Below are 17,614 nucleotides of genomic sequence, written 5' to 3'. Positions count from 1 at the left end.
CTGCAAATTTTCAAAACTAAAATTCCCCAACTCAATTAGATTTTGAAAATCACCTTGGCAGTCAACACTGTTTTGGTTCAAAAAAGTAGCGCAGGCGGAGGAGAGATCTTTCCAGTTGCTGGAAACAACACCAGCCTCTGGCTCCTTGGTCCTGCTGCTCCCCTTTGCTGAACAATCTGAGACCTTGACCTTGAAAGTGTTTCCTCAACTTGCTTTGGACTTAGAATGATTATCTGTGTGTGACCTTGGCTTGTTGAGACTCTGCTGCACCTGGGACCAGGCTTTCCTGGCTAAGTGTTTTGGTAAGAGGCTGAACTTCCTTGGATAAAGGAAGGCACCCTTGAAACCTGACATAACCATGTGGCAGACTCATGCCAAAATGCATGTGCTGTGCATGTATCTAATGTGTTTTACTAATGTGATTTTCGTGTGATTTACCCTGAAGTGTGGGAAAGTGTAGAAGTCACTATTTTATTTTATTTTTGCATGAAGTACACAGCGCCACTCACAGAGGAGCTGAAATGAAAGTTATCATAGACTGATTTCACCAACGAAATAATGTCAGTCTGTAAGGACTTAAAAAGACAAGCTATGCAGACAGTGCTTGCAGCACACTGACCTCCTATCAGCTGACGATTTAATCAGTGTATTAGGGAGGAACACTTTCTGGAAAAAGTTTGGACAAGCACCCAAACCTTGCAGCAGCTTGAATGGTCCCTGCGAAGAAACTCCCTGTTCTTGTCAAGTCAAAGACACAGATACAGCTAGGAGGCTTATTCTCAGACCAAAAAAAACTGCCATAATTGACTCCATTCTTCACAATGAGAGATGGCTCTCTGCAAAGTTTTTAATAAACCTCACTTTTATGAACCATGCATTTGTTTAAAGTTTAGCTTATATTAATTGTCTTGGCCACAACACACTATTGATTCTCAGGGACGCGGACTTATAAAAAATATTGGGGGGGCCCGGGAAAGCTCATGAATAATAAATAAGCTCATGAATATGCAAATAAAGTGGCGCCGCCTCCTCGTGAGCGAATAGGGGAGAGCCTGCTGCGCCTGAAATTGGGTGGAGCTTTTGCTCGGGAGGGAGGGCAGGAGGCATGCAGCCCGACCCTGTGCATTTTGGGCTGGGGGAGGGGCGGCGATGGCGCTCTGCTGGAGGGGCGCCGGAGATTATTGGGGGGGCAGAGCCCCCCCAAACGAATTTTTGAGGGGGCTCGGGCCCCCTCAAGCCCCATGGAGTCGGCGCCTATGTTGATTCTTGACTGTGCTTTTGAGAGTGACAGCTTGCAGATGCAGGCTGAGAGTTTTGTGCTTCACAAAGCCACTTCCAGCCTGCCCAGGAGGTGGGGTTGCGGGCTTCACGCCCACCCCCCACGTGAGCGGGGGCTGGTTTCAGCCCCCGCGAGAACAGGGGAATCCCGGCCGCGTCTGCCCCCCCAGCCAGCCAATCGGGTGGCTGGGGGGCGTGACCTGCCCTATTTAGGGCCGGTGCGGAGGGGGCTCGCCCTCTTTTCGCCGGCTAGTTGCTCGTGTGGCGGTAGGCATTGGTAAGAAGGGGTTAAGAGGATGTGGGGGGGGGAGGAACGCCATCACCTCCCCCCAGTGAGCGAAGGGTGGTCCGTTAAAGGACTCCGGGGGGCGTGGCCCTGTCCGAAGCCTATGGAGGTGTGGGCCAAATGCATGCCCCCGAGCGGTGACCCGGGGGAGCTCCTAGTCGACGTGCCTCGGCAGGAGACTCCCCCAATATAGTGTTAACCCTTCCCCGTGTCTCCAGCAAATGGGCTGGAGCCGGATAGTCGTTAGGACCAATGCCTAAGCCAATGCCTCTCATTCCTGAATTCAATAAAGTTGTGGCCTAATTCGCCCATTTAACCTTAAACTATGGTGTCTCGTGTCTTTATTTATCCTGGTGGGGGGCGGGAACTCGCCACGCAAATACTTCCACCCTTTAGTAAGCTCTTGATAATGCCCTCTACAGAGAATAACAAACAAGGCTGGGGAAGGGGGAAGGGGGAGGAAGAAGAGGCCAGCTTCCAAAAGCTTGAAGCTCAACTAGCTTTAGCCCTTATTTTGTTTGATATTTGGTTCTTTGATGAGACCAGACTATGGCAGCCTCATTTTGTGAGGCGAGACTGGACAATAAGATCAACTTGGGAAGTCATATACTTTGGCACCCATTGGATCAAGGACCGGTTCATATGTGCACTTTGTACCTTGCAGAAAGACATGTACCTTTCCTTGCCAATGAACTACCACAAGCTCTGCTTCAGTTTTTGTCCATCAAACACTGAGGAGGGTGGTTATTCCACTGTGCATGCCCACCCAGAGAGATGGGAGTTTCCTCCCTTGCACAGATACGGAAGGGTAGGGAGGCTGAAATGCAGCCAGTACTGGGGGCAAAACTCAGCCCACATACCGCCAGGTGGCCATCAACTACTCTAAATGGCTATGAACATTTAAAAAATATCCACCCCCTATTACAGATTGTAGTTTTGTCATCTTCCAGGACACATTCCTAGAATAATCTAAGAAGTTTCTCCCTGTGGCGCCTGCTGCTGCACTACCAAATCCCACACCCGCATTGCTGGGAGAACCTCTGGATTCAATCTGTAACATATACACACAAAGTATGGGGTCTCCTCTAGAATGGTGGTCCTTGGTTTTTATGTGGGCATGCATGAAAACTAAAGATCCATGGAATATCTGGTTTCCCCATAATTGCAACTGACAGTACACTTAGGTCCCCAGGGTGCACTGCTGAATGTTGTGCCAGGCCTCTACATTTTAGTGATATTTGCTTTTAAATTGACCATGCCTCAACCACTGTTGCCATTACTCACTTTTCCTCCTTTCCCCATTGTGCAAATAATCTGGCTTGTTTTTATAACCTTCCCCATTTTCTCCTTCTCTTAATTGCCACCATTTGGCCCTTTGTCTCCTCATTTCAGCCACATTGGTTTCTTTTGTTATTTTACTCTTTGCAAGAATGAAAGTTGATTGCATTCAACAGCACAAACAAAACTTTAAACATATCCCACTGCAGGTTTCCCAGGCTCTGCAGGCCTTCAGCCAATATGCTTTCACTCATCTCACATTCATTCAGTGGCTGCTTCTCTTAAGTCCATTCCTTTGGTGCAATTATTTATGTAACACTGAAACAGGACACCGTGCTTTACTGGATGAATAATAAACCCAAGAGGAGACAAAAGGCAAAAAAGATCCTGCCCACAAAGAATCCATGAGCTGAAAAGTGCATCAGCATCAACATCGTTTAAAAAACAACTGTAGTTAGTATTGCCACTTACACAATGCCAAGAGAGAATACATTCCCAGAAACAGGACAGAGTTTACATTAAGTTTGCATATGTGAATGTATGTATCTAGGTGCTACAGTAGAAATGATTTCTATAATTTAAATAGAATGAAATACATCTAATCTGTGTAGAGACTATTACTAGACTGTAGATATTCTACAGTCTCAATGCCATTTCAGTTTGCACCCTGTTATTTTTAACTCTTCCTGATCTGGTCTTTTAGTGCTACAAAAATAATGCTACTGTCAGTAAGCCGGTAATTGCCTACTGAAGTATGCTTCTTGCTTCAGAGGTATTGTCTGCTCCAGCGCATGTGCCTAGCCAAGAGTGGTACCCCCCCCCGAAAAAGCCTGACACCCCCAACCAAAGCCTGCCCCTGTAATGTCCTCTTTTTGATATCCCCCAAAATGCTCAACAACTTGGGGGGGAATCTCCTAAAAAAGCTCAGCCACTTTGATGGATCCCCTAAAAAAAGTTCAGCTGACCCCCCCCCCCCACAAAAACCCTTGCTACACCCAAGCAGCAGTGAGCAGGAGGATGCTATGGACCGCTGCCCTGCCCCTCAGTTACTGTTCTCTGTCATTTTTGCCAGCTAGTTAGTATATTGCCAAGCCAATGGGGCAGCCCACCTCACCCCCCTCCAGTTCAGATTGCTCAAGGCATAGCCTGCAGGGCGTGCTTTAGAGTCCCACACAAACTCAAACACTTTGCCAAGAAAAAAGGAACAAAAAACACAATTTGTATTTTTGCATGGATTAATAATAAAAAATAAGCAGCATAAACAGGATGATAGGAAAATTAACCATCTATTATGTTTTAGGAAATAATGTAATTACCGGTATTTTGTTAAAAGAATCCCAAGGTTGCATTAAAGCCATTGCTATTGCAAGTTCTAATATTCTGCAATATGATAAATGCACCCAAGAGCCAGGCCCCGGGTGCTGCCTTTTTGCAACATGCAAATGTGATTCTTTATCTTTGTTTTATCTACACAGCACCATCAATGCGCTTTGGAGCTTGCCAGAATTTTAAAAGGAAAAGCTTCTGCTCCGAGGAGCCTACAATCTACACATACTCATTTACATATACTCAGGGCCGAAAACCATTTCGTATCTTGTATTGCCCTCTGCAGCAAGTCCATATCACCAAGTTTCATATCTGCAGCAACTAATTTTCCCATGAAATCTAGCAAAACATATCCATTGTGTCTGAGAAAGGGGGGGGGGCCCATCTGCAGCAATTTAGTTCAATATTATAGCTGGACTGACCAAAACATACGAAGGTCAGACAGGAATCAGTGGCTCCGTCTGGAGTCATGCCCAGGCCCCTTTTGGCTATCAGCCAGTTTATGTACCCGCAATATTATGCTAAAGTCTCCCAGGCATATCTGACAAGGTTTAAATTGTCTCGTGTGATACAAAGTACTTCATAACAAAAGGACAGAGGGAGAAGAACAGAGCTAGTACATTTCTCAAGGCCTGAAAGGCCTTTGCCTGAAGCCATACTATTCTTTCTGGAAAGGTGAGAAAGACAGACTATAAGCCTCTTCAGATCCTGAAATAGACACTCCCACCCCTAGTTTTATTCTTACTGCCAGGATTTTAAGTTTTAGAGTCAGTGTGGTATAGTGTATTTTGTGGTCTCATTTTGTATTTTTTGTTGTGAACTGGCGGTATACACATTTAATGAATAAGTAAAATAACCACATTCTAGAATTATGCCTAAACTTTAAACTGTGGTTAATTTTAACTGTGGTTATTCAAACAAGCCTTGGTTTTAAGTTGCCTTGTTTCAAGCAAACAGTAGCTAAGACTAACTGCAGTTAGTTGGGTTTGAACAGTATGAAAAGCCAGGGTTAACAGAAAGCAAAAAGGAAACGCTTCCAAGTTGCTTCCTTGTGGCTGTTGAGCAGGAGAGGGGAGAGGAGGGGACATGGGCTCAAGAAGAGTAGGCTCACTCCAGTCAGGATAAGACAGTTTATCATGATATGCAAATGCAGCCCTTGGGGACGGTAGTCTCAACATTTAGCATGACTATCTGAAGGTGAAAACATGGGCTCAAAACAGTAGTGCTCACTTGCTGGTGCAAATCGGCAAACAATTTTATTTTATTTTATTTTGCTTGCAAAGCAGATTGGTGGCAAGAGTCATGGTTGCAGCCAGTCCTTCCACCTTTGGATTGACAATGGGAAACCCAATCTGGTCCCGGCTTCCAAGCAGCAGAACCCTGTGAGCCAAGCAGAACATGCCAAACAGCCAAACAAGGACTCTGCTGCACTGGCTCCCAGGACCAAGCCTCCCCAAAACAAATGAGGCACCACAATTACACATGTACAGCATGGAGATCCTGAGTCTCTCTCCCAACCTGAACATGCAACAATAAATAGAAATAGGATTCCAATATTGGCAGTTGCCAGAAACAAAATGGTTAGATTGTAAGGCACAAACAGGGGCGCCGACTTATAAAAAATATTGGGGGAGCCCGCGAAAGCTCATGAATAATTAATAAGCTCATGAATATGCAGATAAAGTGGCGCCGCCTCCTCGTGAGCGAATAGGGGAGAGCGTGCTGCGCCTATTAATCAGCTCCGAAGGAAATTGGGTGGAGCTTTTGCTCGGGAGGGAGGGCAGGAGGCATGCAGCCCGACCTTGTGCATTTTGGGCTGGGGGAGGGGCGGCGGTGGTGCTCTGCTGGAGGGGCGCCCAAGATTATTGGGGGGGCAGAGCCCCCCCAAACGAATTTTGAGGGGGCTCGGGCCCCATCAGGCCCCATGGAGTCGGCGCCTATGGGCACAAACAAGTGTGGCAATAGAGGACAGCCACCAGACGCATGACATACCACCAATCCTGCAAAATGTGCCAACATGCTTCTGTATCAGCAGTGACTACCGATGTATAATTGGTTATACCGGACAGTAGCTCAGTGGTAAGAGTGTCTGTTTTGAATGCAGGAGGCCCCAAGTTCAGTACCTGTCTGAATCCGGAGAGCCACTGCTGGTCAGGGCTGCTCAGAGTGGTGGTCCACAACCCAGTGCTGGTCCCTGACTCCACTAAAGCCCAGGTTGGGTGGGACACTTCCATGACCAAATATGCTTCCAGTCCAGGGCCCACTAGAGAAAGTAAACTGCTTGTCCTCACAGCAGACAGTCTGAGAAGCACGGGTGTCCTGAGTCAGAAGGACCAATGACCTGACTCTGTATGAGGCAGTTTGCTATGTTCCTATGTACCTATTGGATTTTCCTTGGTAAGGGGAAATCTGGATGAAATTATTAAAGAGGAAATCATTTCTGTTGGCACTTTGATGATCACAGCCTTGTTTAAATACTGCAAAACAAAACCAAACCAAAACTAAAGACCTGTGGACATAAGCACCACCGATTCCATAATAAACTCCCATCTGGAAGCATCCGTATTTTCATGTACCATTAGATGAAGTGGAACTCCCAAGAGAATTATAAGGGTCTCAATAAGACATAGGTCTGAGCAGACATGCAGAAGCTTGTGCTCTTAACCTTTAGTAGGATCAGTAATGCTATCTTGCTTTTCATAAACCTCTTCACGCAGTGGTCCCTGCATTTGGCTTCCTTTGTGGCAATCAGCGCTTCTGGTGTTTACCCCTTTGCACAGTTGCAACAAAGTTGTGGCCTTCCTTTATGTAATGGCTGCTTAATGTACCTCCTCGATGAGCGGTGGTTGTGGCCTGACGTGGCGCCTCTCTTGCTGCATCTGTCTCCCTACCTGCCATGCTCCCCTTTCTTCACTTGTATCCTGATAAAAGCGGCCGTAGAATAACTGGTAAAAGGTTTTAGCAAGGGTTTCCGTATGCCAGCTGCAGGTGTCCTCCTCCCTCTAATTCATCTATTCAAAAATCGGTCAGGGAAATGCCAGAGGTGGCATGGTGTAAGATTCTAAAGGGGAAAAATTAGGCAGAATAGTGGGCCCGTTCTCTCATGCTCCATTCGATAACCTCAATGTATCACCTTTGGCCATTGCTCCCAAGAAGACGCCCAGTGAGTTCCACATGATTAACAATCTGTCCCATCCAAAACAGGGCTCAGGAAATGACGTCATCCCTCAGGAATTGTGTACTGTGTGTTAGGCCTCCTTTGATCATGTGATGAAGCTGATCAAGGAGTGTGGATGTGGGGCATTGCTCGCAAAGTGTATCATGGAGTTGGCCTTCCGCCTGCTTCCTGTTCATCCTAGTGACTTTCACCTGCTAGGCTTCAAATTCCAGGATCAATGGCACTTGGATAAGGCAATGCCTATGGGGTGCTCTATCACATGCGCAGCCTTTGAAACCTTCAGCACATTTGTAGAATGGGCCACTAAGCTTAAGTCCTGTTCCAGGCATATCACACATTATTTAGATGATTATTGGCCCAGCAGGTTCAGATTCCTGTCAGGATGTGTTGTATTTATTCCAACAGATGGCTGCTGACTTTGGCATTCCGTTAGCAGCGGAAAAAACAGAAGGTCCTGGCACTTCCCTGTCTTACCTGGGCATTGAGTTGGACACCAGGCAACAAACATCCCGCCTGCCCCAAGCCATTCTGGATGCCCTTAGACAGCTTCTCATGTCCTTACTCTCCATAAAAAACAGCTACTCTGCACAAAATCCCTGTTAGACCACCTAAACTTTGCATGCAGAGCCCTTGCCCCAGGGTGGTGGAGGCTCTGCAGCTGAGCACGCAATAAGCCGATTGATGTAAAGTTTACCAAGGACTAGCTGACCACATCCTTTTCTCAGTATTCCATTCTGGCTGTGATTTTTGCTGTTCAGAGAAATGCGACACTTACTTCCTGAGTAGTGTTTTGGTCTCAGCAGAGTTCTGGCTCCCATCTTCTTCACAGTTTGAGATCTCCAGGTTTCCATATCTAAATGCAACAGGAAAATATAAACTGTAGGCAGTGGTTAAAAATAAAAGGGTGGGTGGAGGGGAATCCGATATTAAGAGCTGATTAAAAACTCCCCTGCTCCCTAACTAGCAAATAACAGGAAGTTTAACACCACTGGAAGGCTGCTGCCACAGGACCAGCTAAGGAGCTGAAAGGCAGAAAAAAGTGAAATGCAGCCTTTCCTCTTTCTCTTGTCCCCCCCCCCCCCAGCTGCTTCTTGGCCATCAGTATCTCATGAGGGTTACTAAGCCAGGTAGATAGTTCAGTAGTTCCAAATGTGAACTCTTTTTTACATAAATATTTAAAAGACCTGATTACACAAACTCTCCATCAGGAATATGAAAACATCCATGCTTTCTAGAGCTCCTTTTACAGGACTGTAAATATTCATTTATATATTATTTCTGACTGTTCCAAGGGCTCCAGGGGAAGTATCAATGCATAAAATAAGTGCTTAAAAGTCTTCCACAAACAGCAGGCAAACTTCTAAAAGCTAATGTAGCAAATCAATTATATACATAAGGAATGAAGAGCTTGGTACTAACTTTCCTAACCAATGCAGAATTTGAATTAACATTAACATACTTCCACTACAGTTTATGTATCTTTATTACTACATGCTTACATATGCAATATATCTGTGATGGGGAACCTGTGGCTCTCCAAATGTTGTCAGACTCCAACTCCCATAAGCCCCAGCCAGCAGGACCAATGGTCAAGGATGATGGGAGTTGCTCATCAACATCAGGCTGTGTGTGGCTGCAGGTTCCCCATCCATGTTTCATATAGTTATGCATTTTGTATCAAGTAAGCAATGTGTGTCTGACAATGATTCAACTTTGAACATTTTTTTATCCCTTTTCTGCAGCATCACTTTCTTCTGTTGTAAAGTGCATTGGGTATGAATCAGTACTAAATTTTTATGGTGTTATCTGTGGAATTGCAGAACAAGCACATGACCACTGCGTTGGACACACTTAATGTCTGTTTAGTGTGATCTGGGGCCTCCCGCTGTGAGAAGACTGTGTGCTATGAACTTAAGGTATTGAGGCACTCTCTGCTGGCAGCAGGATCTGAGCTTTCCATGTCACACTGAGGAGAAATAGGAGGGAAACAGCATGCCTTGCTTGCGCCCACTGAGCTGCTGGGTGCCCCCTCCCCACTCACGCACATCTTCCCACATTTGTATATGAATCAAAGAATGCAGCATGCAATTAGAGAATAACTTGTTCTCAAAACTACTACATGGTAAAGAATCTTCCATACTGACAAACCAGAACATTTTCTTTATTAAGGGTTGCTTCAGACTGTGGGGATTAGCTGTGGTTCCCTGCCAAGGGTTCTTTGTCTAGTGCACAGTCAGTGGCATACCAAGGCTGCTACGTAATGTCATGAAGCACCCCTAAATTTGCAGAGGGATATGAAAGAGAAAACATGAGCTAGAATGAAATGAAATAGAATTATTTTAGGTTGAGAGCAAATGAAACACTATTGAGAAGTAAGACAACTATAGACGCACACCATGGGTGCGGCCAGGACTTTTGTTGGGGGGGGGCAGGACTTTTGTTAGTGGGGGCAGAACCATTGTGATTGGTCAGTTAAGTATTCCTTCTGTTTTACTTGATGGGAGTGGCAGCTGCCCCTCCCTGCCTCCCTTTGGCTACACCCATGAAGCACACTGCAATAAAGACAAATTTTCTCCAAGTTTCAAATTAGGGTGATATCAGTTTCCAGTTTGCATCAGATTCTGTCTGTGCACAACTTTGACTGGCTGGCACCTGTGACATAATGAATCTACTTTCATCAGGCAATTTGGCCACTTTGTTTTAAAGAGTGAGTTTTAGAACAGACATGGGTAGCGCTGTGGGTTAAACCACAGAGCCTAGCACTTGCCGATCAGAAGGTCGGCGGTTCGAATCCCTGCAACGGGGTGAGCTCCCGTTGCTCGGTCCCTGCTCCTGCCAACCTAGCAGTTCGAAAGCACGTCAAAGTGCAAGTAGATAAATAGGTACCACTCCAGTGGGAAGATAGACGGCGTTTCCGTGCGCTGCTCTGGTTCACCAGAAGCGGCTTAGTCATGCTGGCTCCCTCGGCCAATAAAGCGAGATGAGCGCCGCAACCCCAGAGTCATTCATGACTGGACCTAATGGTCAGGGGTCCGTTTACCTTTACTTTAGAACTGCATGAACATATAAGTGGCACTTTCAGGAAACATATTTTAAAAACTTGATAGCCCACCTGAAGTACCAGGAGGAAAGGTAAGGCGGATGACCAAATCATCATTTGAAGCTGCATCAACTGCATTGCAAGGATAACAACTCCTGCTTTTATGCCCCATTTGTGTATAATAGAAAGAGAAATGCTAACAAGTTGCTCCCTAAAGCTTGTTCTACCAATTAAAATCTCATGACTGAGGCAATTTTGATTTTCAGATTAGGAACTGTATCAAGAGGAACAAAGCAGGACTGTGGTACAAAATTTTATAGTGAAAGAACTTCCAGGTGTACAGATGGGCCTTTATAACTCAATGTGGGATAGCAAAAAAAATAAGTATGTCTGATATGGTTAAAATTACTTAATAAAAAATAATAAAAATTATGTTCAAAAAAAAAAAATTACTTAGAATGCAATCTTATACAAGACTAACCAGAAGTAAACCTCCTTGGGGACTTGCTTCCTCATACTGTAAGTGAGTAGAGGATTGGAGTTTTAGAAATTCAACTTTAACAAGAGTTTAAGCAGGTAAATGGATTCTGGAGCAAGCTTCAGATCCAGCCTTCTTCCCCACTTTCCCTCTCCATCCGCCAATAGAAAAACAGAAACACAGCTTGCACATTTCCCTGTTATGAAAAGCACAGGTAGCTGTGCTGACTTATTAAAAAAACAAATTCCACAATAGGGAAATTCCATTAGTAAGACTAACAAAAATATTGCACAACAGGGAGCAAGCTTTTCAGTTCTCCAGAACTCTTTTATCTGGCAGAAACTTCACCATTTCAGCATTCAGTGTCCTCCAAACACTAGATAATGGTACCCAGTTTTTGTTCCAGCTGACTTTTACCTGGCACACCACTTAAAAAATAATATCCAGCTTTGCTAATACAAAGACTGCCACACACCCCTTTACTTGTGCCCTCTGGCTCCCCAAAGACCTTAAGGCTGGAGGCAGAACTGAATGGCTACTAGACTTTAATTTTAAAAATGTGTCCTGCCCTGAAAACATCTGACAATCTGCCTTGCATCTTGAGAAACGAAACAAATTATGCCTACAAAAAAGCCCTGCATTTTAGCTCAAGAGCTTCAGGCTTGGGGAGTGACTACAGCACTCCCAGCCTCCCCCTCCTTTCCCCACTAAAACATCTTGCTTGATGAAGAATTCTGGAGAACTTGAAAGATTGTTCACTGTTTTATGACATTTTAGTTAATCCTAATACAGATATGGTCCTACTGTGAATTTTGGATTTATCCATGTATCTCTGCAGATAAAGGGGCTAGAGAAAAAGCTGTAAATTTAGAGAAGATGGTGGTGCTGTTTCACTCAGGTAAAAGCACAATGCTTTACAAGTTCTATGGCGGCAACAAAGGGTATCCTGTTCCTTCACAGTCAACATCCATCTGCCTCTGATGGAGACATACTTCTTATTATGACATAATCACAGGAAACCCAGCTGACCAGGGTCCTGCTCTTTCCACTCCCCCTGATGCCACATGGCTCTTCCTGGCCATTGCCCAGCTACCCATATTAATGTGGATGTCTGAGGAGGAGGAGACACATGGAGACTTCCCTAAATCTTGGAACACCTGTAGAGTTCAATAGGATTCACTCACAGGTAAATGTGTATGAAGCCTTTTCTTTCAAACTGATACTATAACTATTCTGCTTAATTCTCACAATCTGCCTATACCCCCTGATCCTTGCAATGCTCTGAAAGATGGTCTTTCCTATCCTTACTGTCAACCTGATTTCTCCTCAATTTTAAACTTCTGAAAGTCCCTTCCTTCCTCCTCCTCCTCTTCCTATTAACCCCATGCTTTCCCTCTCCTTACTGTTCTACACTGATTTGATTTCCCAATAGGGTTTAATAAACTTCTTTTAACTTAGAAATGTCTGCAAGTTCTGGCTCCTTATCTTTTTGCTCTCTTTATACTTCCCTCTCTAAAGGTATTTGACTTCTTGTCAAACCCAAAATCTCATCTTGTTTCTGACCCTCCTCCCTTGTTTTAACCTTATCTCTGGAATGCCTTGCTTCCTGAGATTAGAACTTGTCCCCATCAGTTTTTGGTTCTTAGCCTGAATTTGAAGAAATTAGCTTTTACCCATTAGTTAATTTCTCTTAATTTCATTTCCTATGGGGATTCTCACCATTTTTTTTTACTCTTTTTTGCCTGTCTGCCCATAAAACCTGTGGGAAGGGCCTCTTTTCTGACTGCATTTATATGGCAGAATGCTTTGGAAGTCATATGATTCTTACCGTTGGCCATTTATCACAGTTTGATTAACATTACTTAGGGCCCTAAGGAGCCCCATTAAATGGAATGATCCACCCTCTTCTCCCGCCTTGCGCTGTTCTGTTCCATGGGTTCTCCTGGCCCCCACCAGCCAATTTCAGGGGCGTGGGGAGAGGGTGCAGAGGGGGGAGGGGGGCAGCCCCATTGCAACAGTGGAAGTCCTTGTGCAGGCTTCTGTTGTGGGGCTCACTAACTGAACCTGCTCACAGTCTCTTCTCTGCCAAGAGTCTCACAGAGAAACTTCGTAAAACAGATGTTTTGTTTTGGTATCCCTGAACCACTTAATATGAGACTGTTTGAATATTATTGGTTTCCACTTTTGTGCAGTGCATCATTTTTAGAAGAAAAAGCTGCATATAAATATAAAAAGTGGGACTTCTTTTTTTAAAAAACCCATTGTGGTAGCATTTAACCCCAGAGCTATTAAGGGCATTTTACGGAGCTGGTTCAAATTATGACTGAAGAGAATATAAATTAAGGGATTTTCTACTTCATATGGTTCAGGGATATTTGTTAAGTGCTATAAAATAACTTACTGTGCAAACCTATACACATTTATGCAGAAGAAAGAACTCCCACTGAGTTCAATAAAACTTATTCCCAAGTAAGTGCGTTTAAGATTCCAGAGATATTTAATTTTAAATTCACAGAAGGAATTATTATTTAAAGGGACACAGATTTTATCATTACACCTAGAAACAGAAGTGGGGTCATTATTGTTTATTAGTGGGATCATAGAATCAAAGAATTGTGGAGTTGGGAGGGACCACGAGGGTCATCTAGTCCAGCCCCCTGCAATGCAGGAAGATTTCATCCAATGTGGGGCTCAAACCCACAACCCTGAGACTAAGAGGCTCCTGCTCTACCGGATGTCTAAGGGATGGCTGTGAAGATTAAGAAATATTCTAATATTAACAACAACCAACAAACTCGCCCAGCCTCTTGCTATAAAAGATTAAATATATTTTAAACAGAGCCATTACTGACTTTGTAGAATGATTCAATTCTATTTAAAATGTTGATTTAATAATTATGATTTGGTATGTGTTGAGGCATTATTTTGCTTTTTCACTATTTCATTTTTTTAAAAAAGATTTTTTTCTGGGTTTGTAGCATACTGCTACGCTGCTTTAAAAATGGAGGAAACAAAACAAAACAGCAGGTCCCAGAAAGACCCTCCCCATAAGCCCACCGCCAAAGGCAAGCTGGTGACCCTCCTCAACTGGGGTCGTGAATTAATCCTTAGTTCTGCTAACAGAAGCCATGTATCTGCAACCCCACTCGAAACATACAACCTCCTTGCATTTTGTTAATTATAAAGAAAACCCCAACATGTTACAACTTTGAATTTGGACCCAAAGCTACCAAGCCCACAATTGTTGGATGGTTGCTTAGGTCCAGTCACCGTAAAAGTACTTCTCTTTTCACCTTTCCACCGACAGTCAAACCCCTGTTTGAAGGGAGTGCGCATAATATATATAGCCTTGCGTTTTATGAAAGTGCTCGATTGGCAGTCTGCAAACTGATGTTCTTTGTTAAACTACAAAGTAGGAACAACAATGAACAGCTGCACTACAAGCTTCCCTCAGCCACCCCCAATTCTGTGCCTCAGCCAGCCAACCATGACTAAAGCAGACCTCCCCACAGGAAGCTCAGCCTTGCTCAGGAGAACAGCATACAAATCACCCCCTTGCCTTGCAATGCAAGATGTCCCTCAAAAGGAAATTGAAAGCCATGGCTTGCAATGAAAATTCATCCTTAACAGTGGCCCCTTGTACAGAATCTGTAAGGGATTGGTTCCTGGTGTTTTGTTTTTAAAATCTTGTTCACTTTCAACTCTGGATTTACAGCACAAACCACAGGAAATCACATGGATTTTGTGAAGCTGGCAAAGCAGTCTGTACGAAGAGGCAAGTTTAGTTGTCCTCTTTGACTGTGTGACCGAAGTGTGCCTGCCTGCAAAGGAGAACGTGAACAGAAGCATACAGCTTGCACTGTCAGAGCAGCTCCCTGCAAATTAAAGAACAGGAGACAGAAACCCTAACTGCAGTTCAAAATTATATTGGTTTCACTCCACTTTAAGTGTTGTAATCCTGAGGATTTTCATTTGGTGAGTTGCTGGGCATTCTGTGTTAGAGATCGCACACACACAAACACACATCTTGGTTTCTTGGAAAGGGAAAACTGGGTGACTATTCCCAGTAACTTTATTTCTCTGCTTAAGCATGCTTCACTTTTCTTTCTGTAAAAGACAAATGACAGATGTACACTATTTACTTCCCATATTGTCATCAGTGCCACCATTGCCATCAGACTAGCAGGCAATAAGTCCAAGGCCCCCAAATAATTGCCAGCGGCTACCAAGCAGCACTCCTACTACCTGAAGCAGCTGCTTTGTCATTTTACTTTAACTGTAAAACTTCCCACAGTGCAAAGAGAAGTGGCAGAAAGCTCAGCCGCTCAAATGCCACCTCTGGGGCAGCAGAACAAATGAGGACACCAGAGAAGGTTCTGCAGCTGTAGGGATAGCATCTGAGTGGCTGAGTTCACTGCACTCTCTTTGCACAAGGGCAAGTTTAAAACTACAGTGGTACCTCGCAAGACGAATGCCTCACAAGACGAAAAACTTGCTAGACGAAAGAGTTTTCCGTTTTTTGAGTCGTTCCGCAAGACAAATTTCCCTATGGGCTTGCTTCGCAAGACAAAACGTCTTGCGAGTTCTTGCAAGTTTGTTTCCTTTTTCTTAAAGCCGCTAAGCCGTTAATAGCCGCTAAGCCGCTAATAGCCGTGCTTCGCAAGACGAAAAAACCACAAGACGAAGAGACTCGCGGAACGGATTAATTTCGTCTTGCGAGGCACCACTGTAAGTCTAGTGGTAGGCTTGGATTCAGCAAACTCCCTTGTTAGCCATCCTGTTGACTAAGTCTCCAAGTGAGGGGGAGGGAATGACAGGGCTAGCCACAAAGCAAGGACTTGCATGAGAGAGGAAGGCAGGTAGAGCATGTGTGCATGAACGCATAAATGCTGGGGTGAAGGCGACGCTGGCAGGGTTAAGTGGGAGCAGGGTCAAATTTGGGAGGGGGCCTTTTGGATGAGCTGCTTCCAGGAGGCCCCTCAAGCCTGGCAGCACCTCGGATTGTATGAGTGATTCCTCCAAAGCAGCGACCTGCACTCCAGAAGTGATAGGGAGGCGGGGAAATGTAGCTATTTGAGGACTAAGTCAGGCATAAATAGGTAAAGGTACCCCTGCTCATACGGGCCAGTCTTGCCAGACTCTAGGGTTGTGCGCTCATCTCACTCTATAGGCCAGGAGCCAGCGCTGTCCGCAGACACTTCCGGGTCACGTGGCCAGCGTGACGAAGCTGCATCTGGCGAGCCAGCACAGCTCACGGAACGCCGTTTACCTTCCCGCTGGTAAGTGGTACCTATTTATCTACTTGCACCCGGAGGTGCTTTTGAACTGCTAGGTTGGCAGGCGCTGGGACCGAACGACGGGAGCGCACCCCGCCGCGGGGATTCGAACCGCCGACCATGCGATCGGCAAGTCCTAGGCGCTGAGGTTTTACCCACAGCGCCACCCACGTCCCTCAGGCATAAATACACCACACTAAATCTCTGCCCCAGAAGCAAATTCATTTTTCCATTTTCCCTTACTAGCATGAGAAAGCCTGAACTTTCTCTTCAGAATAAAAAATGAAGCGACATGAAGGCACAAAGTAGTCCCAGTGCTAATTGTTGAACTGAAACGGTAGATGGTAGTAGACCCTTACTTTAAAATACATCTTAAAAATCACCCAAGTTAACAATAATTCAAAAACCAAACTTCACCTCATTACATGCATCTACAAATCTGTTGTGGTTAATCCCTTGTGACAGTTTGTATGGCATAATTTAAAACTATTTTTGAAATAGCCTTTCAATCTTACCGGTCCAGGAGAAGTTCCAGAACTTCTTTTGTAGATGCAAAGCCCCTGTATGTGGACAGAAATATACTGATGTAGGTGAAGTCATTGTCCCCAAAGGCTGTTAGAAGGTTCTCCACAAGCTTCTCCAGAGTGCCAGCTTTTATTGTCCTGATCTTGCACGTCTCATATTGGCTGACTGTATGCCCTGGGGGCAGCTGGTCCCCTTCAACCTAGGCAAAAGGCAAGAAACAAGGGGAAATTAATCAAACACCCCTGCCAAGAGGAGAGCAATCATAGTGAAACCAAATACGGTATACTTTTTAATAGGGGGTGCCCAGGAATGGTCTGAAGGTACATGGCGTAGTTTTGTGGATTAAACTGAATAGGTCTGGTACTTCAAGGTGCCGGATGGGAGATCATCTGGGAACCATACCAAAGCTACTCTGAGCCCATAAGAGCAAATAAATGGGGAAACAGTAGGGTTGGGGGATGCTATTAAACTCCAGAAGGTCTGTTAACCCAGCTCCAAGTTATATGAAGACCTTAGACAAGATGCCCTCAGGTCTCCCTCCTCTCACCACTGGCTGTTTTCTTGCTCTCCCTCTCAGCCCAGCCTGTGCCACTGTCTGATCTTCTGTTGCTCTCGCTTGCTTGGAGAGGGCAGGTGAACAGCCAGCAATATCCAAAAGGGGAAGCAGTAGTACAATGGGTGCTCCGGGAGTTGGCAGTAGGCATCTTGCTGGAGTGCAGGTCTCCTCTAGTGCCTGACACGGCTGACCCTTGAAGTCAGCCCAGATTTAACCATTCAGTATAATGTCGCATTCTATGACCTGTATACTGTGAGCATTTTGATAAAATGGGGGGGGGTAGGCTATTGTGAGAGACGAGACACAGCTAGCAGAGGCTGAGCGCCCTGAGAGCCAAGGAGACGAGATGAGCTTGGAGTGTAAAACGGAGGGGGGGCGGGGCAGCCGAGCTGC

General features: G+C 45.1%; 1 protein-coding gene across 7 annotated transcripts in view; it reads right to left on the bottom strand.

Annotated features, from left to right (window-relative positions):
• Positions 1–17,614, bottom strand: part of RGL1 (ral guanine nucleotide dissociation stimulator like 1) — a 131,209-nt gene that overhangs the window by 29,234 nt on the left and 84,361 nt on the right. For 5 of the 7 annotated variants that reach the window (XM_081193288.1, XM_081193291.1, XM_081193290.1 and 2 more), the window contains 2 exons: positions 16,656–16,864; positions 8,122–8,199 (listed from right to left, as the gene is read on the bottom strand). In XM_081193288.1, the coding sequence (XP_081049414.1) occupies positions 8,122–8,199; positions 16,656–16,864 (287 nt within the window). Of the gene's footprint in view, positions 1–6,291; positions 6,609–8,121; positions 8,200–14,888; positions 14,972–16,655; positions 16,865–17,614 lie in introns of those variants that run through there. The other 2 variants (XM_081193293.1, XM_081193294.1) reach the window with 2 other exon arrangements.

The sequence above is a fragment of the Podarcis bocagei genome, assembly GCF_964188305.1.
Source record: "Podarcis bocagei genome assembly, chromosome: 5".
NCBI classification, from domain to species: Eukaryota; Metazoa; Chordata; class Lepidosauria; order Squamata; family Lacertidae; genus Podarcis; species Podarcis bocagei.
This window is presented reverse-complemented; position numbering and strand designations above follow the sequence as displayed.